We start from the raw sequence: 26,690 nt of genomic DNA, 5'->3' as shown, positions 1-26,690 counted from the left end.
CTCTTGAAGGCTTTTTGCAAAAAGTGTGCTGTGCATGAAAAAATTAAATTAAACACACTCTCACAACAACCTTTCTATTTTGCACACCATGAGATTAGCATTAGATTATCGTGCTGTATCAAGGGCTTTAGAGTTTTCAGAGATCTGATAAGCCTGCAAACTGTTAAACATCTTCATCTGATAAGGGTCTTAAAAGTGTGCATAACATTTATGGTTCAGAAACATGTGGGAGTGAGATTTAAATATAAAAATATCAGAACGTAATAATGATGCACTCGTGAAATGCCAAATTTGGCACAAAAAGTCGACAAATGGGTAAGTATACGTTGTTTATGTACAAGTACAGTATGTGTATATATATATATATGTATATATATATATATAGAGAGAGAGAGAGAGAGAGATAGATAGATAGATAGATAGATAGATAGATAGATAGATAGATATTTATTTTATTTTTTTCATTTATGCCTGACACTGATAATCGCATTGAAGTGTGGAACCTTAATCCTCACATCCCAACCTGTGTTTGTTTTTAAATCACTGAATTAACTGTGAAATTAATGACTTCCACGGGGTTGGACACCTTCAAAAGCTCTGATAAGGATTTATAGGGCAACATCAGTAATGCGATCATGTTCAGGCACATATGCAACCTTCTATTTTTGTAAGTGGAGGCAATATTCCTTTGCTTATGTGGTTATCATAGTGAATTCTCATATTAAACAAGACAAAAGTTTAGGATAATACGACTATTGTTTGTATAGGTAATCCCTGTGAGCTGATGAAGCTCAGACTTTGGTTTTTCCACTACCTACAATCAGAGTACTGTTTCTGTAATAAATTCAAATTTGCTTTCATTTGCTTAAGAAGAAAGAATAAAAGTACATATTATTTTTTTGAACTGCCAAAAGTGTGGTAGGCTGGAAAGTCGGAGCCCTTTCATGCACAAAGGACAATGTTGAGGAGTCCGAACCACAAGCTGTGAATCACAATTCATTAATGAAAGGTGTTTCTTGTATTTCTATTAAGATTTATTTGTTCATTTCAGTGCAAAATAAGGATATTTTTACAAATTATATTGAAAACAATGTTCAAACTGAAACAGCCCATATTATAGCTGATCAAAAGTTTAGGACCACACTTCCAAAAAAACGGAAACCCCCCCCCCAAAACAGAAATAAAAGTTCCAAACATGAACTCAGAAATGAGTGGCTCCACCGTCACTGTTGATAACTTCAGAAATTAGTTGCTGTGTGCTTGATGCAAGCCTTTCCATGAGGTGAGTAGGAACATTTCTCCAAGTGGTGAAGATGTCCACACGAAGGGCATCTACTGTCTGGAACGGCTGTCTGTTTTTGTAAACTTTACTTGCCATCCATCCCCAAAGGTTCTCAATTGGATTTAGATCAGCGGAACATGCAGGATGGTCCAAAAGAATGATGTTATTCTCCTGGAAGAAGTCCCTTGTCCTGCGGGCATTGTGTACTATAGCGTTGTCCTGTTGAAAAACCCACTCGTTACCACACAGACAAGAGCCCTCAGTCATAAAGAATGCTCTCTGCAACATCTGGACACAGCCAGCGGCCGTTAGACAGCCAAGTAAATCCTCCGGCTCAGTGCTGGTGAATTCTTTTGAGTCTTCCACTTGACTTTTTTGTTCGATAACCCTCAGGATCATTTAAGAAATTCCAAGTTACTGTCTTACCGCATCCCACCTCAGCAGTGATGGCGCACTGCGAGAGACCCTGCTTCCTGCGTATGCAGTTTAACAACCCTACCATGTTCAAAAAGGGATGGCTTTTTGCCTTTGCTATCAGAACGTCATGACAGTCTGACTACCTGACAGACAATTACAATGAATCCACATTTTTGCACAGATTTGGCCTTTTAAAGGCATGTGGTCCTAAACTTTTGATCAGCTGTAAAACAGCCTGTTTCAGCTTAACGGTGTGTTCACACCGAACGCGATGGACGCGAACAAAAACGCCCCAAACGCCCCTAATTTGACGCGTGCACATTCGCGCCTCAACGCGTGTCCAAGAAAAATCCATCGTGAACCGGAAATGTGGGAGGGATGTGGGAGGAAGTTGTGCCAGACCGGTATCTTTGCAAGATGGCAGCTGTCGAGTTAGCGCTTGAAGAGAGAGTCTCCCTTCTCTATGTACTGTGGAGAGCAGAGCAGCGGCGTAAAAGACGCCCTCGCCCTACCTGGGTCCATCAGGTCCTCCAGAGGCATGAGCAGTTTGGTGAGTTTCACCATTTGCTCCAGGAGCTGCGCCTGGATGACGGCCGATTCCAGCAACATCACCGTCTTTCACTCGGCCAGTTTGAGGACCTGCTTCCCCGGGTCGGTCCCAGAATCGCCCGCCTAGACACCAATTACAGGCGCTCAATCCCACCTGCAGAGCGCCTGTCCATCTGCCTGAGGTTAGTAAAAGTATTTAATACGGTAGTCCTTTATTGATACCTGTGCTAATACATGCTAAACCATCCATTTATACACTGCTAACATGGATGTGCTATGCTAACAGTGAATGCTCTCGGTGTTTACTGATAGCAAACTGTGGTACGGAGACGACTGTTTATAATATTTCTAGTGATACTCAGAAGGTCTCATCAAGTCCCGATTTAATTCGATTTATGCTGTTATCAGTGTTTGAATGATAGCATGGCTGTGGTGTCATATCAATGTATGCGCTCGGTGTTTGCTGATATCAAACTGTAGCATTAGGACCACTGAGTTAACCTTTGTAGTGATACTCACTCCTTTTTATTTAGACCTGGTTTAATTCTGGGATAGTTGAATATTTGTATATAATCACCGCAGACTGTTTTAGATTATATCTAATATATATCATGTAATTATCCTTATAATTACAAAAGGTTTTATGTAAGATTTATGTTTTGCAATTTGTAATTTTGGAATTTCAATAATGTATTTTGTAACTGCAGTACACATAATACTCATTTTAAACAATTTTGTCCAGGTTCCTTGCCAGCAAACAACTCCTCCAGAGAGGCTGTCCTGGTGAGGGAGAAATTCATGGCTCACTTCTCGGTGGAGGGAGCTGTGTCTTGGCAACCAAAGGAGTAGCCTGTTTGAAGTCCGAGTGACTTCCCCACAACGGCTCTTTTAAGAGCCACCCACAAACCTCTAAAGAGTGTTCCTGTCTTTTTAAATTTTTCTTAATAAATGGAGCTCTACTCCAAAATAAACTAACCTCTCTTTACTCTCTTAAATAACTTGTCTTCACTATGTTCCTATATACAGTGTGGTGCAAAAGTTTGGGCAACCTTATTAATAGTCATTATTTTCCTGTATGAATCACTGTTACAATGAAAAATGTCACTTACATATATCATATAGGAGACACACACATTGATATACACTAAATATTTATTTCATTTCTCTTTTTTTGTGTTGCCAATTTATGCACCTGCTTGATTTAAACAGTTATTGCACACTTTCTGTAAACTGCATTTCACTTCTCAAATATCACTGTGTGTGTCTCCTATATGATATATTTGACTATTTTTATTGTGACAACCAATGATTTGTACAAGAAAATAATTACTTTTCACAATGTTGCCCAAACTTTTGCATCCCACTGTATTAGTATGTTTTGTCATTAGTATAATATGAAATAAATTCTACTTGTGTCAAGTCGGGTGCCAATATTTGCTGTGTAGTAGAACAGAGACATTTTGTCATTATAAATGTTTATTTGAAAAAATATAAATTCATTAACAAAAACATTTATCATAAATATATGAAATTTAACTATTTACAGAGAGACAGGAATAAAAAGGACCCAGCTTGGAGTGGAAGAGCCTCAGGGAGAAGGAGGAGAAAAATAAGAACATTGTTTCTGCCCTGGAGAGCCTGCTGCCTCATCAGAAAACTACTGATCATTAGGGTCCAATGTTTCCAAATTTAACACAGCTGTGCTGTTTTCAAAAGCTAATTTATAAATTTGAAATTTCACGAATTCTCGTGTCTGAGGCGGCATGCTCTCCAGAACAGGAACAAGGCCGAGGAGGAAATGTTCAGTTGGAGACGGGCGTGGCCTCTTTAGGGACTCCAGGATGGCCAGCTCCACCGCCGATGGACCGTCCTGGGACCCGTCCCTCGCCCGCCTTCGAGCTGTCCTCCTCTGTGGGCCTGTAAAACACAGCACAAAACAACACAAAGTAATGAGAAGGCTGCTACTAGATTTTCATTTTCAAAATTGAAAAAAATATGATATAAACAGATTGGTTGTAGATATTTAGTAAAGGTGATCACAAGGGAATTCAAGCAAGTAAAAAGCTGTCAGTGCTTGATGTTCATACCTGTGGGTGCAGCAGCAGGAGCTGAGGGACCAGGGACTGGGGAGCCAGGAGAAGAGACAGGGGAGGACTCTGCTGCATGATTACTTGACTCTATGAAGACAATATTAAATGTTAACAGGTTGAAGACAATAGTCATAGAGAATATTATATTATTATATACTTATATACTTATTATTATATACAGTGGTCTCTCATTTATTGCAGCACATGAACAGTAGTCACAGTTCTCACAAGTTGATTCTCAAAGTGAAAACCTTTGTCGATTTTAAAACGTAAAAGTATTATGCCGCGCTTTTTCTCCGTCTGCGGCGCCACTTTTGTGCGCCTTTTTTGCTCCTGGTGCAGGTGTCTATTTCCGAATGAGGGTCATAGTTATGAGTGTTTTTGTGCTGTTTTTTTCTATTGGACGTGATGGTTATCAAAACCAAACATGATAAGTTTGGCAAGCGCAGGAGACACGACACGGAGGAGATTTGTCATTTGGGCTGCAGAATGCAATGCGCATTGTTGAAAGCTGTACGGTGCAATAAAAAAAATCAGCGAAAAGGCGAGGTAGTGACGGATGAACAGCGGGACTACTGTATACTGTTTATTAATAAACAAAATATGTTCCTGTATGACAACACGCATAAATTAACTGCCTACATTAACTCAATGTAAACATACCTTCTGACTGACACTCCCCTGCTGCCTCTTCGGGCTGTCCCTGGTCCTCGGGTGAGAAGTTCTCGACGGTCCGCACCATATTACCGCTAGTCTAAAAAACTTATTACTTTTTCTGGGTCACAAAATAAACTTTTAAGATATTTTCAGGCGAGAATATAGCTGTGTAAAGTTCAAATATCTGTTCGATTTATCAAGACATCACATATTTGCAAAAATGCTCAGATGTTTTCGGAAACGTCCATTTTTTTTTCATGCTTTGTGGCAGCTTTTGAACATCTGTGACATCTATTAATGTAAAATCTAGTCTTTATTTAACAACAGAAGCAAACTCTATGTTACAATGATTGCACAGCCATTAAGGATCAAATCGGTTTCTGAAAAATGTTCTGCTTTTTCTCCCTCTGCTTGCCTCTTACTGTCTTTGAGGCTCGGGACCAGCACTCCTGTTGTTGGACAGAAATACATCAACTCAGGGGTAAGTATTTTGGTTTTCCAATATATTAACAATTAGTCAGTTATATTTATATTAATCAGGCTGAACTTTAATCATACTTTAGATCAGCCTGTTTTACTTATTGTTTTATTTGTGCTTTGGTTTGGGAAAGTTGTTTCTGTACTGATCTTTTCCTGTCTTCTGTTATTAGACTTGAGATATGACTGCACTATGCTGTTACTGGTGACTCCAGTTAATTCTACAAGACATGCTGTGTAAGTAAACAAACAACAACAGTTTGTCTGCATTTCTTGAAAGATCACATCCCCCCAAACTTAGTTTAGAGGGTCTACACTGTAAATAGTGAAGTCTGCAAGTTTTCTAACAGCAAAATTTGTTTTGTTCCCAAATCATTTTGCACATCATTAGAATGAAAGTTATTGGCCATGGTTGCATAGCCCTTTTTAAAATGATGCTTTCATGACATTATTGTGTGTTGGGTGGTGGTCACGGCTATCAAGACTGACAATTGGGACATTGAATGTCACCTCTCCGGTGGGGAGGGAGCCTGAGATTGTCTAAATTTGAGTCTGTTTTATACCAAATGCAGAAAAAATGTTTTAAGAAAGCAATTCAGTTCATGTTCCAAAAAATATGATTGTTTGCTTGCAGGACAACAGGAGAAATGAGTCCTCCGTCACAGATGGTGTGGTAAGTGAAGATAGTTCGCCTGCAGGTTCAAGCTCATTGCATCTCCAACCCACATCCACTGCCACTGTACTTAAGGGAAGTTAAAGACTTTGTCTACACCTACATTTGGATCACCTCGATCCATGATAGTCATTCAGGCAGTAATGCCTGGACTGGAAACAAGCCATCCTTAAAATATTACAACATTCCAGCTCATGTGTAGGAATGAAAAACAAATGTGTTGTTTAATTTAGAGACTGCACTTATGACAGAACAACAAATATTTTATTTTGATTATATAAGTGATGTAAGTACAAAACAAACTTGTGGTAGGCCTAAACTTATTTTCAGAATAATTATATCTGAGACTTTGTTTCATTGTAAGATTATAACAGTGATGGCAATATAATTGTTTGTTGTTCAGCAGAACAGTGTCCAGTATGTTGGCTGTTATACTTTGTGTTTGAAAATAAAAGTTGGGCTCATTTTAACATCATTACAAAAAGTGTTGTTAATTATTTTTAATCATATTCAGGTTACCACAAATAGTTTTTTCATTTAGTTGAACTTGAAATGTTTGTCAGTAAGTAAACAATTAGTACTGTACAGTGAGAAATATCACGTTATTCTTAATACTGCAGACTTGCAATGTATAAGTTGTCCTAACAGTCACCTTAAGTAAGGTTTACTTAGTTTTTTTGAGGCAACGAGTTTCCTTAATTTTTTTGGGTTCTGGGAACTAACAAGGCTGTACAGTGTACTCAAAATGAGTAAGTTGCCCTAACTTGGTCATCTTAAGTAAACTTGATCCAATTTTTTTGAGTTCTGGGAACAAATGAGCTTGTACAGAGTACTCAAAATATATAAGTTGTCCTAATTTAGTCATTTTTAGCTAAGCTTTACTCAATGTTTTTGAGGCAACGAGTTTCCTCAATTTTTTTGAGTTCTGGGAACTAATTAGATTTTACAGTGTATATCAGCATTTTTATTTTGTCCTCTTGTCTTAATCAAGCTTTTCAAACATTTTATGATGTTGCTAATATTTGTGTCTCCTCGTGTATGTCTTTAGGGGAACTGTTTACTTTCACTTAGGATGTTTAGTCAGTTTAAATTGAACTCAGTTCATTTTCCCCTATGGTGTGGCTCATTTGTGCAGGATTGAACACAGAAATCAGATTCGAGTGTGGACCAAAACAGCCACACCAAGACCCTTTGGAGGTGGTGGTACGGTCCCAAATGAACTAATGAGTGGTTCGTTTATGGTGTGAATGTAATCCGACCCTGATCCGAACCAACTACTGGGTGTGCTTTACAAGTATGAACTAAAAAATGTCTCATAGCTATGTATGCTGTGTATTCTAAATGCAGGAAGTTACTATAGATCTTCAAGGTCTGTAGATTCCTTATGCTCTCCAATAGCCCAGAACTCAGGATATTCTTCCTGCATTTACTCTTGTTGCTCCCGCCCCAGACACATCTGGCCAATGAGCAGAGTGAACATTGTCATGTGCTTTGTAGTGACACTTTTTGTTTCACTTGGAGTTCACTTGGATGTTTCTCTGTATATAGACAAACCAAACCACAGGAAAAAGCTCCAGTTTTTCAAACTTCTCAACTGATTTGGACCAGAGTAAACAAACTATGGGTGTGCTAATGCACTCACTACCTCTAGACATATGGCGCCTGATCCGATTAGAGAACTGAATGAAACTGGACTGGTACCTTAAACAACACAACTTCGCCATTGTGGCCTCCGCACTGTTTTACTTCATTCATACAATACATAGATACAATTACATTTCTGTGGTGTGTGCACCTGATTCAAGAAAATTTGTGGCATTCGACAATTTCTAAAACTCAGGAGCGGCCAAGACCTTTACTAGAAGTCTTATAGAAAAAGTTTGCTTCTCTCCGCAGGCGGAAAGACTATTTACTTGACACGAAATGTCATTGTAAATTATGAAATCTTGGCAAAGCGCACCTCCTCATGAGCAGGTGGCATTTATTTCACTGGCTCCCACTCGGAACACTTTGGGAAAAAGACAAATAACACGTTTTGCAGGTCCATGTTAAACTTTGCACACATACTTTATTTTACAAGCTGTAGAGCGTGTCACAGAAAAAAAGGCCTCATTGTAGCCAGGGGTTAAACCTGAGCTTGTCAGTATAAAAGGATTCAGGCAGAGAGGGACTGAATAAAGCTTATATTCAGCTAGCTCAGTATTCACAAAATCCATTTTCCAGATAGCAGTGTACAATGAAATTTTCCATTTCTTTATCTGTCACTTCTGCTAATCCAGACACTGATCTTCCTGAAACAAAGCTCTGCTTTCTGTATGTAACTGATTGTCATAAACTCATTTCTCCTTTATCATTTGAGCTCATCACCTCCTCTATTCTGGCTGCATGCATTTTATTTTTATGATTTCAGTTTTCCAAGAGTCTTTTTCTATACGTTATGAGTGCCTGCCTGCATCCATGAGGCAGCATTTGCAGCAGAAAATAAAGATGGTCTAAGCACAAAGATATGGAATAATTCTGGCCTGTATTTATTAAATCTCATTACTTTTAACATTCTAAAATTCATATTATTATACTTATCATACTCTTAATTTCAGACTTGAAAGTTTACGTGTTAATTAACACAATATGTAATAATCTCCACCTGTTATAAATAAACCAAAGAGCTGTAAATATTTTATATTTTCTTTCTGCTATGCGTGTTGTTTCTTAAAAGAAAAAATGCATTGCACTTGGTATGCACAAGGCTGATAAATATTTTTGTGACTTGGCATTAAAAGACCTTTGCTCAGCTGTCTTGGTCAAAGACTTAGAGAGCCGAGCTACTTTAGGGATGTATTTAATGTTATGTTCGTACAGAGAGTGTTATCTGTAATTGAAACATTATATCCTGTGCCTGTCCTGATCTGGACGGACTGCTTACTGACAGAACCAGTGTCTTTAAAAGTAAACAACACGGCTGAATAGCAGGTTTGTCTAATCTTTCTGTTGTTGCTGGAGTGCATTGAAGTTATATTCAGTTGTAATCACAGAAAAGAGGCAGAAGAATCCTATCACTTTTGTTAATCAATTGTTGAATTCCTGAAAAAACCTCTGCAATGGTAGTACCGTCAGTCTGGCATTTTCTGGCATGAAAATGCACTGTCAAAAGGCTAAGAGGCTGGTATGAAGGTGGCCCCAAAAGCAGACTCAATACACGAAGAATTCAAACTTAAACAGATTTTATTTAACACAGGGATTATCAAAGGCAGAGCAGGGCTCAGAGGAAACTTCACAGGGGCTGGATCCACTGCAATGGGAGGAGAGAGGCATTATTTCCAGTGCAGTGGACTACAGGAGAGTTTAATGATGAGGTGAATAAAAGAAGAGTGCTTACTTGGCATGTAGAGGAAAGAAGCTATTGAGGGTAGGGTGGTTCACCGGGGGTGATGGCAAAGTTAGCAGGGAGTGAAACGAGAATGCCCAGGCACAATTTCTAAAAGCTGTGGATGGTTGCAATGAGCAAGGGGGCAGGCCAGTGAGTTTCCTGATTTTCCACAGGAGGTGTGGAGGCAGCTGGGAGGACGAATCGGGGTGGAAGTAAACTGGAGCGAAGGAACAGTGTCAGGGGAAATACAGGTAGTTACGGCAGTAAGTGGAGAATGAACCAGAGGTGCAAGCAACTGGATAAATGAGACCATGAGATTACACAAAGAAAAACTTGAAAAGACAAAGCATGGAGGCCGATTTACAGCTATGGTTTAGCTGACGATCTGGGTAAGAATTAAGGCCTGAACCGGTCAGAGCTCCGGACAGGAAAACAACAAGCAACGGCACATGACCGACACCCTGGGTCATGACAGGAACACACTGCTTTGCCCTGACCGACAAGGACAGGGTGTTTGTCGGTCAGGGTCGTGAATTCAAGTCACCACTCTAATGAGAGATGCCATAATCTGTAACTGGCAAACACATTTAATACACAATCAGAGGGTTGTTTTAGCCTGCATTTAGACACTAAAACCACGCTTGCACGCTTGTTTTTAAGGCGGTAGACTATTGTAAAGACTGCTGGAACATCAGAATTCACAATGCTTCAGCAACCGCCTGACACAAAGGGTACAAATGCCCACCTGCCTCCATGATCTGGTATAATGTCCTGATAGGACACGAATTATGATAGTGGGCAAAAACTCTCAGATGAACATGTATTGTGGAGAAAAATGGAGCATTAGGTTAAATAGGAACGGTTTAGCTTTGAGGCTTTAGGAATGATTTCCAAACCATTTGGCACATTTGCCAAGTTGAGTCTACCTTGGATACTACTTGGAAAACATGCAGCTATTAAAAAGACAATAACAACCAGTTGGGAAACCTGCAGCTTTCATTTTGACTGCAGGTAGATAAGTAGCTATCATCATGGGATCCAAGGATGCTCAGCAACGTGGAGTAGAATAGGATCTGCTAAACAGCACAAATTGGGAAACAGCAGGAGGACAAGATGGACATAATGTGGCTCATTATGTATTGTTGGTTAAGAATTTGCAAAGCAGTTGTTGTACACACTTAGAGAAACCCAACTATCACAATAATGACCACTTTTTCATGTGTTCCACATCTATTATTATAAATAAAAGCTGATTAAAAAAAATCACATGAATCAAATGGTCTTTTTTATACTTTCTTATGCAAATTTGAAAGCATCTTAGAGTTTATTGACAGCGGAGAGGAATAAAGAAACATCAGAAGAGTGATGTGAATGACTTGCAACAAAGTTCTCCAACTTGATTCAAACTGCAGATATTGCTGTTTTATGACACGTGTCTTTATCAGCAAGGTAACAAAAACCTTTGTGTTTGTGTGTATGTGTGTTATCATGGCAAAGAAATGGTGCCAGAGACACCCACTGCTGCAGGAACCATCATTTTAAGTATTGTAGCAGCTCTTTGTATGTTTGTTAGTCTGTGGATAGATTTTGTCGGCTTATGTGACAAATGTGGACTAAATACTCATGCAATAATGTAGTAATACCTCCAAAATACTCGCAAACCCTGCTTAGGTTGCATTAAGGTTTTAAGGCTTTAAGTTACGCAGGTTTGGCCATTTTGAGTGAAAACTGGATAGTTTGTCATTTTAAGGCTATTACCTGACCAATAAAGAGACATATTGTGTGGTTAATTGTAAAAATAGGTCAATCAGGAAGTCTGGGCACCAGTTTAGTCATTACATTTCCTTTCCAAATTTGTTAGCGTTAGCTGAAAACTTATGTCTTTAAAAAACGTTCCACAAACCAATGAGTGACACCACATCATGTTTCCATCAAAGACAGTATACAACATGGGCGTATACATCAGGTGATAGCTGTGGTTGCAAAAAAGACTTCGAGTCCTATGGAAGTTTATAATATAGCAGGTTTCTGACATCACCTCTGTAAACACTTTCCAACTTTGCTGGATTCAGTCATTCGTTTTGGGTCATATTAAACAAATAAAAGGAAGTCTTTAAAAATCAAGTCTTTACAATTTTTGGCTATGCTCTGTTCTAAGTTTTCAATCATAAAATTATGATTCATTGTATTTTCTTTGCCCAAGTTTATGCTCATCTCAAGGCTTCAAATCAGGACGTCAGGGTAGCATCCATCTTTTATGCTGTCATTGGTTTACAATTAAGACATAGGCACCAATAACAGGGTGTCCTATTCCTGTTTTAACTGTTTTAAACATTTGCACATCTCAACACTTTTAGTGTCTTGAATGTGGTATTTAGAATTGTGCTTTGATGTTACAGTTTTCATTTTAGTGAGGTGATATTTCTGGCTTGTTGGCATTAGGAACATTGTAGAAATGTTATATACCATATATAACTAGAACAGAAGAGGTTAAATTACATTGCATTCCTTCTTGGTCTTGTTCAGAGCTGCTATATCATAGTATTACATAGAGTAGATGAGTAGTAGTAATAAGAATCTTCGATCTACTCTTATGCTAAGAAGTATAAAGCAGTTAAAGTTAAACTAACTCGGATTTACGTTGTTCCTTTGTGCCTCAAAACAACCTTTAGCAGGAGTGAAATGGTGAATTTCTCAGTATAAATTTTTTATTTTAGCTCCTGCAAATCTTAATAGTTTTTTTATATCAAGTATATCATTTTGTTTGTGTAGCTTTGGCAGTGGGATATAGCCAGAAATTAGACTATGTACGCTAGAGGCAATCATTTAAATCCTACTCACAGTGATGGTATCACTACACCACAGTATTTGCTAAGCTGTTCCTTTTTCTTTTCTTTTTTTTTTTTTTGTGATCTCCACAGTCACAGGCTATTAAAAGTCTGCATTGTTCAAAATACGCTTTAGGCAACTTCCAATTCAAGTCATAAATATTTCAAATGTTTGAAATAAATGTGGGATGCTCCGATGGAGTAGTATGTAGTGCCATAACACTGAGTCATTGGCTCTTGGATTCTGAATAATAAATGCTGAGGAGAGAGTGTTGCCTGCATGTATATATACATATATGCAACTAGTATTATCCCCTAACTTTGAAAACTGACTGGAAGATTTTTGTGGCATACAAGTTATTTTTGTCTCTTAAAGGAAATACTCCTGGATTATTCCATATTAGAGCATGTTTGGCAGATAAGGTCTATTCTAAATGAAGATTTCCACACATCATTTTTGTGGTTCATTCACACGGTGAAAAAAAGACAGTTTCTTTATCAGGAGTGTCCAGGATGTACAGAAGATTAATGTGCACATGCTGGAGCAAGATAATAAATAACACTGGTCTGTGGGAAACCCTTATACAGTCAAGCCGCTTGGCTTTGTTAATGAACACACAGCTTACGGCAACCGTGTGCGGAATAACCAGCTCAGAGGATAACAGTGCAGGATCCCCTCTGTCAAACTGAAACAACTAATGCTGAATACAAAACTATTGCACTCAAAATGTAATATTTCATCAGACAGCTTTGCTACGTATTTGTGAAGGTTTCTCTTGGGGATAAAACATCTATCAGGAACAGAAGCATGTTGGCATACATCCGCTTAGCCACATGTTTTGTGTAACTAATTGGATAACCACACCAACTAAAGCACGAAATTGCCTTTTTTTTTATCCCTCGTGCAGCAGTGGATGCAAACCCTCTCTGCAGGGCGTTGGTGGGGCACAGAGGCGCGCACATTTATGAGTCATACATTTAATATGCTCTCCCTTCCTACCCATATCATAAACACTTAGAGGGATGGAAATGAAACATCCCCTTTTTTTCCTCTTTACCCGCGTCGGGAGACTTCGTCAGACAGCTGAGAGAGATCCTCTCCTCTCTGTCCTTTGAGTGTTTCTCGTCCGTACACGCCGGTGCCCCCTGACTCTTCTCTTCTTCGCTGTCTGACACACAAAAGTGCTGCTTTGACTCTCCTTGCACTATTTTTTTTAAAATAAATAATCTGCGCGTCTGTGTGTGTCTGCGTGTGCGTATGTTTGGCTGAGAAGATAAGAGATTAGCATGAGTCAGATAATGATTCAGGATGCCAGGTGGCAAATGCCTCAAATCACGCTCTCCCCCTTTTCGCTCCCTCGTTTCCTTTTACTTGTTCACTTGCCGTCCCTGCTCTCTGCGCCGCACGAACTGTCGTTGCTGCTCTTTTCTGCTCACCAATTCCCACTCCTTTCTCCTCAAAATTTGAGCCCGTCTCTTTTGTCTACCCCCGTTTAAGTCCCTCTCGTTCTTGTTCCTCCCAATGTCGCCTTCTGTCCCCTCACCGCCTGCAACTGTGGCAAACTTAATAACCCATCGGTTCAGGGGTGGGCGTGGAGAGGTTAACAGGGGAGATAAAGAGGGCAAAGACAGATCGAGTGAAGAGGGGACGGTGGTGGGGGTGCAGTAGGGAGATCGATGGCCCGATGTGGAGAGATAAACGGGAGCGTGTCGGATCGAGGTGGATTTTGAGCACGAATCTCAAGGAGTGCTCATGGAAAAAAGCGGCTGGTATCGTGCATGTGCCGGAGGGAGTAGAGGGTGGTGGGTAATTTAGAAAGAGTGGGACATAGGAATGTGTAGTGAGAGGCAGAGAGGGTTATAGAGAGCTGTGTAGAGGTGGATGGAGGCAGGGATAGAGAGATAGAAGGAGGGGTGGTGATCCTGGGGGCCTGATGACTCATGGCTGTGCTGCGGTTTGTGCGTCACTGGCGCTGGCTGGAGGAGGAGATAGTGGAGAGGTCTACGCATTTAATTACAGCCTTCCAATTTAGACACACTGTACACACACGCACCTACACACACACTTGCACAAAATAATATCACAAATAATAGTCTTGCAAGTACCCTAATTGGTGACACACAAACACGTAGGAATACGTGGATGGAGGGCGCACTGTGAGCGCCTCAAACATGACATCCTTGGGTTTTACTTGCAAGCTGGATGTAAAAATGTTTACATCCCTTCCCTTTTTTTTTCTGCATTCCCTTTTTTGTCGTCAGCGGTATCGAGCTAAAACGATTACAGTCATGGGCGTGTTGAGCATGCACGTTCACTGTGTGCAGCCATCCCATCCCAGACAGACCTTGAGGCACAAAACTTATCAATCCCACCCCCCCCACCCCCCACCACCACCACCACCACCAAAAAAAATAAAGAATTCCAAAATACAAAATCGTACCCTTTGAGCAGTTGCACCACACAGCCTGTGACTGGAATATGAAATAGAGACAGAGACATACAGAGGGACGTGCAGGACTGGCTTTGATGACGCAGTAAAGCAAACTCTTCTCTCAGAAAAATTCTGCACGCTTGAGAGTTTTCACCACACAGCCGCTGCAGCGTGATATACAAGTTGTCCTGCTGGTTAAAGGTCAGCCCCGTAAGAGCAGGATTTCTGCATCATCTGTTATTTATTTATTGTATTATACATGGTTGTGTGGTTTTGACAAAGACATGGAGAGCTTGTTATTTTTAAATGCCACACCTGAGAGATTTTTTAAAAGGATAAAACTGTGGAGGAAAAAAAACCCTCCAAATATCACATTCTTTACATCGAAGGAGCTGTTTGCACAGTTCCCTGCTGCATAGTCGAGTCAGGTTTTAACACCTGCTTTCCATCAGCAACTTTGAGAAACAAAGGACACATGTAGATAGAAATGGAAGCAAGACACAGAACAAGAACATCATGAATATTAGGAAATGGGTGCAGAGTGTGCTGTTGGCAACAGAAGAAAATGCAACAGCTGCTTCGTGCAGCGTTCACTGCATGTATTTCTGGTAATATTTGTTTTGTGTTGTTGAAGCATCAGAAGAGAGGAAGCTAAATGTAAATAAAGCATTAATACAGTAGATTTACAGGGATTCTCTATTACAGACTTAAAGCAAGTAAAAAAAAACATTAAAAATGTAATTAATGTAATTAGTAGTGATTTTTATATGTTCAACGACGAGGCTAATAAGAAATAAAAAGATAAGATATTAAAGATAATATCTGCTGATGATTTCAGTTTCTGTGTCTACAGATAAAAACAAATAATGCTTCAAAATTGCCATGACTTGCACAGACATACAAAGGCAACTTAAAGCAGCAGAAGTTATTTTTGTATTTCAACATCCTGCTATCAGCTATCATTTCCAGGTTTCCTGTGTTTGTCATGGGTTTAAACATATTAAATATACTATTTTCCTTCTCTGTTATATTTCATCCAACAGGAAACTGTGGGGAAATTTGATTCCAAGGCCTCTTTGTACTTTGATGTTGCAGTAAAAAAAGAAAATTAAAGAAAAAAACATGTGAAAGAGAAAAGAGCTCCGGGGCAAAAAAATAAATGAAATACCGATTTCAGAATATGCTGCTTTCACTGGTTCAAATTTAATTTCAAATGTTTCAGATTTAACTGATCCACTGCATCCTCTCATTGTGGCATAAGGGCCACGTTCCTTTTAATTTCCCCACTCTTTTTTCCTTTTTTTTTTTGACTCCTCTTTCCTGTCCAAACACATTACCCTCCTTGTGTGCCAATTATCCCCTAAGAGGCAGCAAGCCTCACTCTTAAACAATAGGAGCAATCAGTTGCCCTCACTCCCTCTCCCCCTCTGTGCCCCTTTACTCACTCTCTTTTCCAGCAACGAGTGCAAAGGGAGGATAATTTTTCCAAAGAACAGCGTTGAGAGTAGAATGGCAGAGGGAAGAGAAAGGAGAGGTAGAAAGAGATAAAGGCAGAGAGAGGGACTGCTGATCGGCCAGGTCACGTTGGTTCAAAGAGTCTAGAGGCACATCTGACAGTACAACGCTGCATACAGATGTTTGCTGTCCTAAGCCAAGACAGGCAAATGCACAGCTGCTCTATAACCCCTGACACAGAGTCTATAAAGCCTAAAATATACAAAGACACAGCTACAATCACATCTACTAAAACGATCCCAGGACAAAGAACCGGAAGAAGATAACAGCTTACATTTGCATACTAGTAAATATGCACGTGTATTTCTCCAGCATTTAATTTCTGTCTTTTGTCTGCAATGTCTGAAAAAATGTGGGTTTGCAATTCCTTAAATCTAGCAAACATTTATTAAAATGTTCTTTTTTATTAACAATAATAAAATAATCACATTTTTAGGTAAACCAGACTATTTTTATTGTTCTGCAGAATTTTAAAGTAAAGGAAGAAAAGCACTCTGACACAAATAACTTTTGTAAAAAATATTTTTCACTGTTACTGTGTGTGTGTTTTTTGGGTTTTGTTTTGTTTTTAATTAATTCAGGGTGTTTTTCTTCCCGGCAGTTTTCCAGGTCTTTCAATTTAACGCCTATTTCCCCTTTCATTCATGTTTCCTATCATGAGTTGTCAGCAGCTACATCCCGAGGGAGGGAAATCCCAGCTGTCACTAAATAACTTTTCAGATCACACCAATAAAGCTAATGTCCACGGACATTAAAGGCTATGGAGTCCATTTAACAACCGCTTAACGCATGGGCACACATGTGACACACACACACACACAGGCTGTTGTGGATTACTCTAACCAGGCTAATGATCTCCTCAATGGGACAACTGGGACTCTTCTGAGACCGTCTTCAGCCTGAGGTCCCACAGGGACCTGGAGAGAGGCTCTGGGGTAATTACAATGTAAATGCTCCTTTTGGGTGTGTGTGTGTGTGTGTGAGTGTGTGTGTAAGGAGGGGCCTCCTGCCTGTATTTTCAAGATTAGGCTAATCTATAGTTGTACATTTTGATTTTGATGGTAAAAATCACACTTATTATAAAAAGGGGGGGAAAGCCACTTATTTGAACCTTTTTACATGCGTGTGTGTGGACAGTTTCACTTTCTGTGCATTTCTTTTCTTAAACATATCAGATGTACACTGTATATTTGAATCCTGCTGCTATATTTGGTTTGTTTTGAAAGGTTTTAAGAAGATTTTTTAGATAATTCTTCTTTTACCAAAGTATAAGTTTCCAATACAGTTTAGCAATGGCTACATGTCATGTTTGGAAACGTCAATACGGGCACATGCTGGCTTTCTGATGGCCTTTTTACTGTCCAAATGAGGCTTAGCTACTTTTCTGCTCAGTAAGCATTCAGATTTGGCATCACAGAGGCATAACAGTTTAGACTGCAAGAGAGAATACACATTTTAAATTATTTTCAGTGCTTGAAATCTGTGATATTGGGTGACCAAAAAATGGAGGGGAGAGTATTATTGAGAGGCAGAGAGAGGAACGGGGTAAATGAATGTATGACTGATGCGAGTTTGACACTAGGAGGGTTAGACAGAGAGAGAGAAAGAGATGTACACCTCTTTTTTTTCACTCTGCCTTTGTTTCGGCTCATCGCTCCTCATCATTACCCTCATCATCATCATCACCATCATAATTATTTCCCTCTCTCCTTTTTTTTCGAGCTCTGTCACCAGTCCCCTTGTCCCACCCCTCTCTGTGACACTCACCATGCCAATCAGATCATAACGTGACATTATGGCTCATTATACCTGGGCTGCACCGTCTGCTGCAAGTGGCCAGCCTTCTCAGACACACACACAAAAAAACAAAGATCTTTAGCTCAACATGTAAATGTCCCTTTTATTTATCTCTTTTATTTGCATTTCATGTCTGTAGTATCCACACACAGATGTGTATGGGATCCCGCATTGTGTAATCTGGAGGCTTGTAAGCTGCTTAAAAGCACCAAAGGGAAGGAGATAGCAAGAGGTCTGAAGCTACAAAAATAGAGTAAAGAAAGGGACTAAGAATCATAGGAGAGGCAAAGGTAGAAAGAGAGCCACGAACACTCAAGCAGCAGAAAAACATTGTGGTCATCTGCAGTGCGATGAGTCACCTGTAGGCAACACGCACACACACATACACACACACAAATGTGCACTAACCCAAAAGAGACAGGCTTTGCAATCACAGCCCACATCTCTGTACTTATAATGCCATATTGTTTCATGAGCTGCATCTACTGAGAGCTTTGCATTGTCAAATCTGGAATGCAATCTTCTGCTGAGAGTGAGAATCAAAGTGAAACGATAGAATCAAACTGCAAAATGATTCGACCTTTTACAGCCTTGCTGGCGAATTCGAGATCTCGCCCCGATAATTAACGTCAACCGCCGAACAAAATGTTAATGAAAGGCAGCAAAACAAAAAAAACATGGTTTACTGGCAGCAACGATGTTGCTGCTCTTGTAATTAGTTAAAATACAAATCTGTGGATTAAATCAGCCATCTGCATCTTGTATACATATTTCCTTCTGCACCCCTTCTGCTCCTCTTCTTGTGAGTAGGGCGTGAAACAAAAAACTGCATCAAATATGCCGTCATCAGTGTGATTAATCCATTCTTCTTTTTTTTTCACTCATAATCAAACCTACAGACACACCACATATACACTAAAGACAATTACTAAAGCTGCAGCTAATTATGGTTTTCATTAATGACTAATCTTTCTATTATTTTCTCAATGAATCATTGGGTCTATAATAAACTATAAAACCAACGCAACATCCTACGACACAAGGTGACCCTAGAAAATGCCTAAAACTCAAAAATAGATAATGGAAGCCTTGTTTAAATCTTGTTTAAAGGATCTGGAGATATTAGCTTTTTTTTCTTTTTTTTTAAAATCAACTAAAAGAATTAATTTAGTGTTATTGTTATTATCTTTAGAATGATACAGTAACCATCTGCACTGCTAAAATTAAAGACAACCTCACTTTGACTCTTTTAAAAGGGTTAATAAGATATCTCAGCCCTCCTGTGTGATAGCAAATCGGGGCAAACTGAAAAGCACATGTCATGGCAAATAGTCAAAAAGGAAAAATCCTCATAGAAAATGACAACAACAGAGGGAAAAAAAACATTTGACTTTCACTATAGATTTGATCAAATTCCTGCTACAGTTTTATCAAATCTTGTGGAACCTAGAACTGGATTTGCTTTGGTTTGATTATCACAAATATTCGCTTCATCTTCTGAACTGTGTCTCCTTCCGTTCTAAAGGACTCTGTATGTTGAGCTGGCTCATTATTCATTCATACTGCTGCCTGACAGAAAATCAGGTGAGCTTTCACCAGCAACATTAGCTAATTTCCAAACTGCCAATCCATCATCAGGTGTTAAAATTTCCTTCTTATTTGAATGTGAAACGTCTGACTGCTGTAAAGTTTGGGTCGTGAGGTGATGCCCATCGAATTCCGACAATGAGGACAAAACAGATGTGGGGGAAAAAAGGAGTAGATCTTGTCATCATTCATTCCAATTCTCTTTGCGTTTAACTCTCACTCTCTAGTCCTCCCCCCACACGGCTTCATCTCTTTTCAAGCCTCATCACCAACACGCAGCACTTCCCCCGCTCCGCCCTGCCACCTCACTCCCCTCCCCAATTTCCTCCATCCACACTCATGTTCCTGAACAAGAATGAGACTAATTCAGACCATTTGTATTAGCAGGAGCTGTTTATGCTCCTTTAGGTTCCCTAACAGCAGTGGAAAAAAAATTATAAATTCATGCTCCTTGTCTGCTGTACGCTCACACAGCATTACCTCAGTGCTGTGGTCTCACTCTGATATATAAACATGCATGCAGCTAAAAGCCTGTGCTCCAGTTTGCACAATTTATCCTCTTGTAAAAATGCATCTTCCATTTCTGAAATATTTTAGTTACATGCTTCCTGCAGCTTCCAGGAGACAGGAGACATTCAGATGAGAAAGACAACAGTAATCATTAGCGCAGTGATTTAGCTTTTTCAGTACCATACAATGTCAAAGATGAACATATTGATTATTACTATTTTGCTATCTCTTCAAACTTAAGACACACCGGGTCCTGCACCTGCGTGCAGCAGGTTCTTATTTATAGTCTGTGGTGACCTTTAACTCTAGAGTCTGACCACATATTTGGCTGAACCCTGTTCAAACACAATGCGTAACGCATGGACAAACATCCACACTGGACCAAATCTGAAATTCACCCAAGCCAGAGAGCAGATTCATCACACAGATTTAGTCCAAAACCTAATCAGTCGAGTCTAAAAAGAGACAAATCGCTGAAAAACTGAAATACTTAGCTTGCTGAATGTCAACTCTTAGTCTTCGCTCTAATGTAATTGTGTGGAAACAAAAAGAGGTTTAAAATGACGTGAATTATTCTCTGGTTTCTTAGCGCATCATTTGTAATTGATGTGATTACATCTTAGCCCGCCACAGAGATTTGAAATTTTGTGTCATATACAAAAAAGTGTTACATAAAGAGAATGAAGATGATCAAGATGAAAGCACAAAAAAGGAAGAAAGGAAGACTCTGATTCACCCTCTTCAATGAACTGCACAGTATGTTTGTTTGTGTCCACGCTTCCTATATGAGTAACTTTGTCTGAATATGAAGACGAAGGCGAGGCGATATTTTTAGAAAGTTCTTGGTTTAACTTGGTAAACAATAACAGTAATGATAATGCTGTCATAAATTATGTTCTATAAGCCGCCTTTTCCTCAAATAATTGTAACCCACAGATGGTAGTTGCATACCATCGTAGATAGTCTTAGAAGGCAGGGAATGTTTAAAAAAAGGCACTGGACACTTAGAGTTTCAATTAAGTTTAATTGAAATGTATTTTTATGACGTAAGTTTGAGCTATTGGGTGAAATGGATAATGTTGGAGCTATAAAGCTCGTCTTTCAAGTCACTGATCTCCTTTCTTTGCGCTCTTCTGGTTGCATGGCCACATTACGTTTTCAGTTTCCATATTATTATTATTTTTTATGGAGCACATTTTGTTTGCCATCTGCTTAATTCTAGTGACGCATTTCAAATGTAACATTCAGGAAACTTCAAGATGCAACACTGTCTGTTTTTTTGTTTTGTTTTTTTTGCAGCAAACAAATGTGGAATGTGTTTGCCCTCCCTACTCTTTGTACCACAGGTGTGATGTGAGTGTACAAGTGAAGGTTTCAAGCTTAAAGGTTGCACATGTGCTCTCATTCAGCCCAAATCAAAGACTATCTTTCTGGGTAATCAGGACCATGCCAGTATAAGGACAATGCCCCCCCTCTTCAAAAAAACATACTTCTACTTTACCATGAGTCTAAAGAGCTGAAAGACTTTGAGATCATCAGTAAGGCATCACTTCTGTGCGTTAGATATAATGCACCGTAGGGTGAGGCCAGGTGCCTCTCACCTCCGACTCTCACGTCAGAACGAATATCTTCTGTTTCCCTCCTTCAGACAAGGCACGCACAAAAAAGCTCCAGAGGTTCAAACTGAAAGTGAGAGAAACAGGTTGCCTTCTCATCAAGGTCAACCAGCCGCCACAGTCAATGAGCCTCTTCAGACTGTGAGTCCACAAAGCACCGAATCACTTCCTATTATAAATGTGTCATCAATAATGCCGACACCGTCATGCACATAGTCACATGTGGGCTCAGCGAGAGGTTTTTGACTGACTAATGCAAGATGTCAGCAAAAACATGTTTACCTCTTATCACTTCCTGTGTTTTCTTTTTGTTTTGGGGGAGGTTTGGGTTTTTTTCCTGCTCTTGACCATCCCCGTGTGAGAAGTCCCTGAGATACCCTTTGGAGCTGTCGGTTTGCGTTTATCCCTGCGGACAAACCTTGCAGCTTCATCAGGGGTGTTACGGAAAGGACAGTGTGTCATGAGGGAGCGTGTGGCATGGTGTCGCATTGTTTCAGAGGCTGGATGAGTCATGGAAGAAAAATCAGGGTTGGTGGCATTTTGAGAAGGCTCGTCCGTTGCGTTAAGACAGCACTGCTAAATCAAGAGCGGAATTATAATGTGGTCTTGTGATGCCTGTTGCAGCAGGTCAGACATGGAATTGATTAAGGCATAGTCTAATCTAATTACCTGAGAGGCTCCGCAGTTACATGTCATGAGTGTAATTTGTTTTTGAAGAATACCACCGCCATCCTCCGCCACCTCTGTCGTCCGTCCTCGCCGAGCTGACGGGAGTTTAAATTCCCAAAACATCCGAGCGTATTTATAGCGCCTACTTTACAGTTTGATTGCTGTGACTGTTTCAAGTAATTTCTATATGACTCACCAAAGAAACTCAATGGCTCGTACATCATCAAAAGGCAGACAGCAAAATTTCTTTCTGCTTTAGTCATGGCTGAATTACTTTTCATCTGTATCGTCATTTTTCAGTCAGATGAGTCCACGCTTCAATTATGGGTTCCCTTTTTTTTATTTTTAGCAAAGTCCAAAATTCAAATGACGTGCTTGACATCGTGTGGATTTAAACTGAAAATGTGGTCAAAGTGATGTCAGACAACCCCCTCCACCACCACTACCACCTCCCAACACCCCACCTCCCTCGGACCCACCCGACACCTCCCACCATCTCATTCAGCTTTTACCATGTTTCAAAATAATGCTTCCCAGTAGGGTTCAGCTTTCTCTGAGTGGCTGCCTTTGAGTGGGTTTTTTTTTCTCTTTCTCTCCCTGTACTGATAAAAGCAAAATTACACAAGATTACCCACATACAATAGGGGGAGCTATAAATGCTTTCATTTTGTTTTTTCATTTCAGCTCCTACACGTTCGTCCCATACGCGAATGTCAAGTATATGCAGGTGACAGGCTCTAATCTCTTTCCCTCCTCGTGCCCCTTTTTTTCTCCCTCTCTCTCTCTCTGTTTCCACCTCTGTCTCTCTTTGTGTCTCCCTCGCTCCCTCTGACCACCCTCACACACTCTGCCAACATGAGATAGCCATGTCTGCTTGTCCGGCGCGTCGCGTGTGATAGCCTGTGACGTATAGCGTCACGTGCCGGCGGTTTTAGGGTTCCACAAGAAGCTACTTATTATCGTTATCGTTTTTAGGCATCATCATTATCAGCTGGAGCAGACGCAGCGGGTCCCTCTACGTCATTGTTCACTCCAAAGCCCCTAAAGCTCTTGCCGCCAAAGCTACCCACTACATAGCCAACATATTGGAAGGGAGGGAGGGAGGGTGGAGAACATGACAAAAATCACTCTGGCACTCTTTCAATGTCTATCCTCTCATCCAGGCCTCCAAGCCCCCCACCACCACCACCCTACTTCCCATACACCCTCTCCACTCTATCTTTCTGGGTTTGTTTTTTGTTTGTTTGTTTATTGGGGGGTTTTCACCTCTCTATTACCAAATGTTCACGTTTGTCTCGTCCACGCTTTCTTGTTCCATCACACTCTATCTTTCAGCATGACACCCTCTGCCCTCGTCCGTTCTCCGTGGCGGCCATTATCTAAACCACCCATCTCCTCATCTTTCCCCCCAATTCTACTCGCTGACGCTCAGGAGGAAAAATTTCACAACCTAGACGCAGATAGACACACACAGTCATACGGTGTGCGTGCAAATGCTCTCACCCACCAACCCCACCGTCCTCCTCTTCCCCCTCCTCCTCCTCCCACACCACCACGACCACCTCCACAACCTTCTACTCTTTTCAAACCCCTACCCCCCACCCTAATCCTAATCACACCACCGCCACCGTCATCAGCCCTTATCTCCCTCCACCAAATCTGCTCTGACTCAAAACAATTTCCTCTCATTTGCGATTTTTACGGCCCGCCCCCCGCCTCCTACACCTTCATCAACCCACCTACCCCCTTCCAATAAACCCTCTCCACCTCCTCAATACCCCATCGCTACCCATCCGATGCAAACCCCACCCAAACTGCACACAAACACATACACGAATGGACTCACGTACACACACTCTGAGCGGTCGCCATTAAGAATGACGGCTCATCGCGTGTAAGCGGCGAATTGCCACTGTCATCCAGTGGAGCCCAAGAAGAACTGCAGTGTGACGTCATGGCGGACGCCGGCCCCGCTGGTTGGTGGAGAATATTTACGTGTGCGTGATTCTGTGCATGTGGATGGGATGGGGGAGACAGAGGAATACAATTTGGTGAGTGGGTGGACCCGTTGGGCCTTGCTGCATCACTGAACCAGGAAAATGAATGAGAACCTACATTAGATGTCACCCCTTCCTCTCCCATTGGTCTCCACTAATTTTCATTCCTTTTTCCTCTAATTCACATCTCCTTTTGGCCCCCAAGGTGAAGAAAAACAGTTAAAACTGCAAAAACTATCCAAGTGTTTGACGGTATGTTCGACAGTATGTTACAGGGTTCTTTAACTGCATTCAGTTATTTAAAGCAGCTGAAGAAGAAACAAATGGGTTTTTTACATTTCTTATATGGTAAGAAATCCATTCAAAGTTCAGTTAAGCAGTCTGGTGCTGGTGCCAGAAATTTTGTGCATTTGAATTTTCACAAGAGCAAAACAGCACCACCCAATGGGAGGTTTTCATAGCCACAGCTGGAGAGAGGAACGCCTCACTGAGAGGTGTTACTAGGGCAGAAAAGAACATGAACATACTACGCAATGAGCTGCAAAATTGACAGGATACAAGCATGCACGATGCTTTACAGCAGCAGTGACTCAGTGATTTACCTCGGTGAGGGGGGAAACAAAATGTAGTCTGTCTCTGAAAAGCACAGACCCAGTTCTTTTTATGTCTCTCCTTTGACTAAAAGGCACATAGTTTTTACAGTGCAGTTTTTATTGGTGAGCTGATTTTTCAATTATTGCCCTTAGCTGATAGTGAACATGGTGATTCACAGATGTTGAGCCTATAGTGAGAAGGTTTAAAAACTGTAATTCAGGTCAGATTCATGAACAAATTGGCAAATGTCAGCATGGTTGTCAATGCAACCTTACACTGTTGTCCAGCAACTTCCACTCAAAGACCATTGGTCTCATGATTGCATCAGACACAAAAATATAGCAAAGTCTTGATTTTAAACTTTTAGCTACATTGGTAAACACACATATTGAGATAAAGTGGTATATTGCTAGGTGAGATTGGTTTTTAATCTCTCAGATGTTATGTATAAAAAACATTTTCACAGGACACTATGCAGTATAACTTTCTCGGTCTTTCATATCACTGTGGAGGAAATGTTACTCTATAATGTTGCTTCATTGAGGTTTGTGGGCAAATTCTCTGGCGGGAATAAAGTCCGCCACAAAATTTCAAACAGATAAAGGTTTGGACTTTGACTGGATCACCTGGATTCTCTTTATCAGCCTCCTCTCTGGTGTAGATTTCATGCTGTCATTGTCATTGTCATTTTGCGTGATCCAGTTTTTGCCAGCCTTTAGCTGTCAGGCAGATGGCCTCACATTTGACTCTAGAATACTTTGGTATATAAACTTAAAGTTTAATCAACAACTGTAAGATGCCCAAGTCCTGTGGCTGCAAAACAAGCCCAAATCATCACCCCTCCGCCACTGCGCTTGACAGTTGGTATGAGGTATTTGTGCTGATACATATAACATTTGATATGCTAACTGAAATATTTGCATGTTTGCATTTTTTTCTGAGCATTAGACAGTGTGATCTTGTGAATGTGGTACGATTTCCATTCCTAGGAAGACTGTAGTGTCATGTTAACACACTTGAATGCTCCAGTCCTGCAAACTACCCAAACTTCATTTTTTATAAAATTGCTCACACATGTGATAACTTTCATTTTCACGTGACTGTATATTATCACCCAGCTTTATGGTAAAATCAGCATCTTAGTATAATAGTATTTTGCCGTTAGTTGTTTTGGCTTTATCAATGCCAAAGCAGAAAACAGAAAAAGAAAAGCTTATATCAAATGGCAGTATAGGATCCTAAAAGAAAAAGAGACCAAATCCAGAGCAGGCTAATCCTTTGACAGTGTCTTTTTAATCCCTCAATACATATCTAGCACCAAGGATAATGTGTCATTTACCTGCACTGTTTAATTCTTCTTTGATGGTGTTCAAAATGCTTCCTTTGTCCTGATTCAGTTTCTATTGCATTTTTGGATTATTGTGTTTTTGTTGGCTTTCTTCGTTGTTCTTATGCTTTTAGTTTTTGATTATAGTCAGGCTAAGATTTCACTGATTTCACTTTATGCATTAGTTCCCATTGTTGTCTTGTTATTGTTTAGTGTTTACAGAATCAAAATCATGTTAATATGATTTACTGTTCCAGTGTAGGTTTTGAATCCTTGTTTTTTTCCTACTAGGCTTCAGTTCATATT

At 40.2% G+C, this 26,690-nt stretch overlaps 1 protein-coding gene and 2 long non-coding RNA genes across 3 annotated transcripts; 2 read left to right on the top strand and 1 right to left on the bottom strand.

Annotated features, from left to right (window-relative positions):
* The first annotated feature begins 451 nt into the window (after window positions 1–451).
* On the top strand, window positions 452–3,223 carry LOC146509880 (uncharacterized). The gene is made up of 2 exons (XR_014876578.1): window positions 452–2,430; window positions 2,991–3,223. It is a non-coding gene; the product is annotated as an uncharacterized LOC146509880 (long non-coding RNA).
* Window positions 3,224–3,824: 601 nt separating this feature from the next.
* Window positions 3,825–5,088, bottom strand: LOC146509879 (uncharacterized). Its single transcript, XM_085175736.1, has 3 exons — window positions 5,002–5,088; window positions 4,336–4,425; window positions 3,825–4,165 (listed from the first exon to the last, which is right to left on the bottom strand). The coding sequence occupies exons 1-3, from the start codon at window positions 5,078–5,080 to the stop codon at window positions 3,906–3,908; spliced, it is 429 nt and encodes a 142-aa protein (XP_085031862.1). The 5' UTR covers window positions 5,081–5,088; the 3' UTR covers window positions 3,825–3,905.
* An 18-nt stretch (window positions 5,089–5,106) lies between these two features.
* On the top strand, window positions 5,107–6,984 carry LOC146509878 (uncharacterized). The gene is made up of 2 exons (XR_014876579.1): window positions 5,107–5,709; window positions 6,107–6,984. It is a non-coding gene; the product is annotated as an uncharacterized LOC146509878 (long non-coding RNA).
* The last annotated feature ends 19,706 nt before the right edge of the window (window positions 6,985–26,690 follow it).

Source organism: Neolamprologus multifasciatus, chromosome 10 (genome assembly GCF_963576455.1).
Source record: "Neolamprologus multifasciatus chromosome 10, fNeoMul1.2, whole genome shotgun sequence".
Lineage (NCBI taxonomy): Eukaryota > Metazoa > Chordata > Actinopteri > Cichliformes > Cichlidae > Neolamprologus > Neolamprologus multifasciatus.
Note: the sequence above shows the minus strand (reverse complement) of the source record. Positions and strands in the feature narration are given on the sequence as shown.

Coding starts and splice junctions, on each gene's coding strand:
- LOC146509879 (XM_085175736.1), bottom strand. CDS start 5,080: ATGGTGCGGACCGTCGAGAACTTCTCACCCGAGGACCAGGGACAGCCC. Junction 4,426..5,001: donor AGGGGAGTGTCAGTCAGAAG/GTATGTTTACAT, acceptor TTGTCTTCATAG/AGTCAAGTAATCATGCAGCA. Junction 4,166..4,335: donor TCCTGCTGCTGCACCCACAG/GTATGAACATCA, acceptor TGTGTTTTACAG/GCCCACAGAGGAGGACAGCT.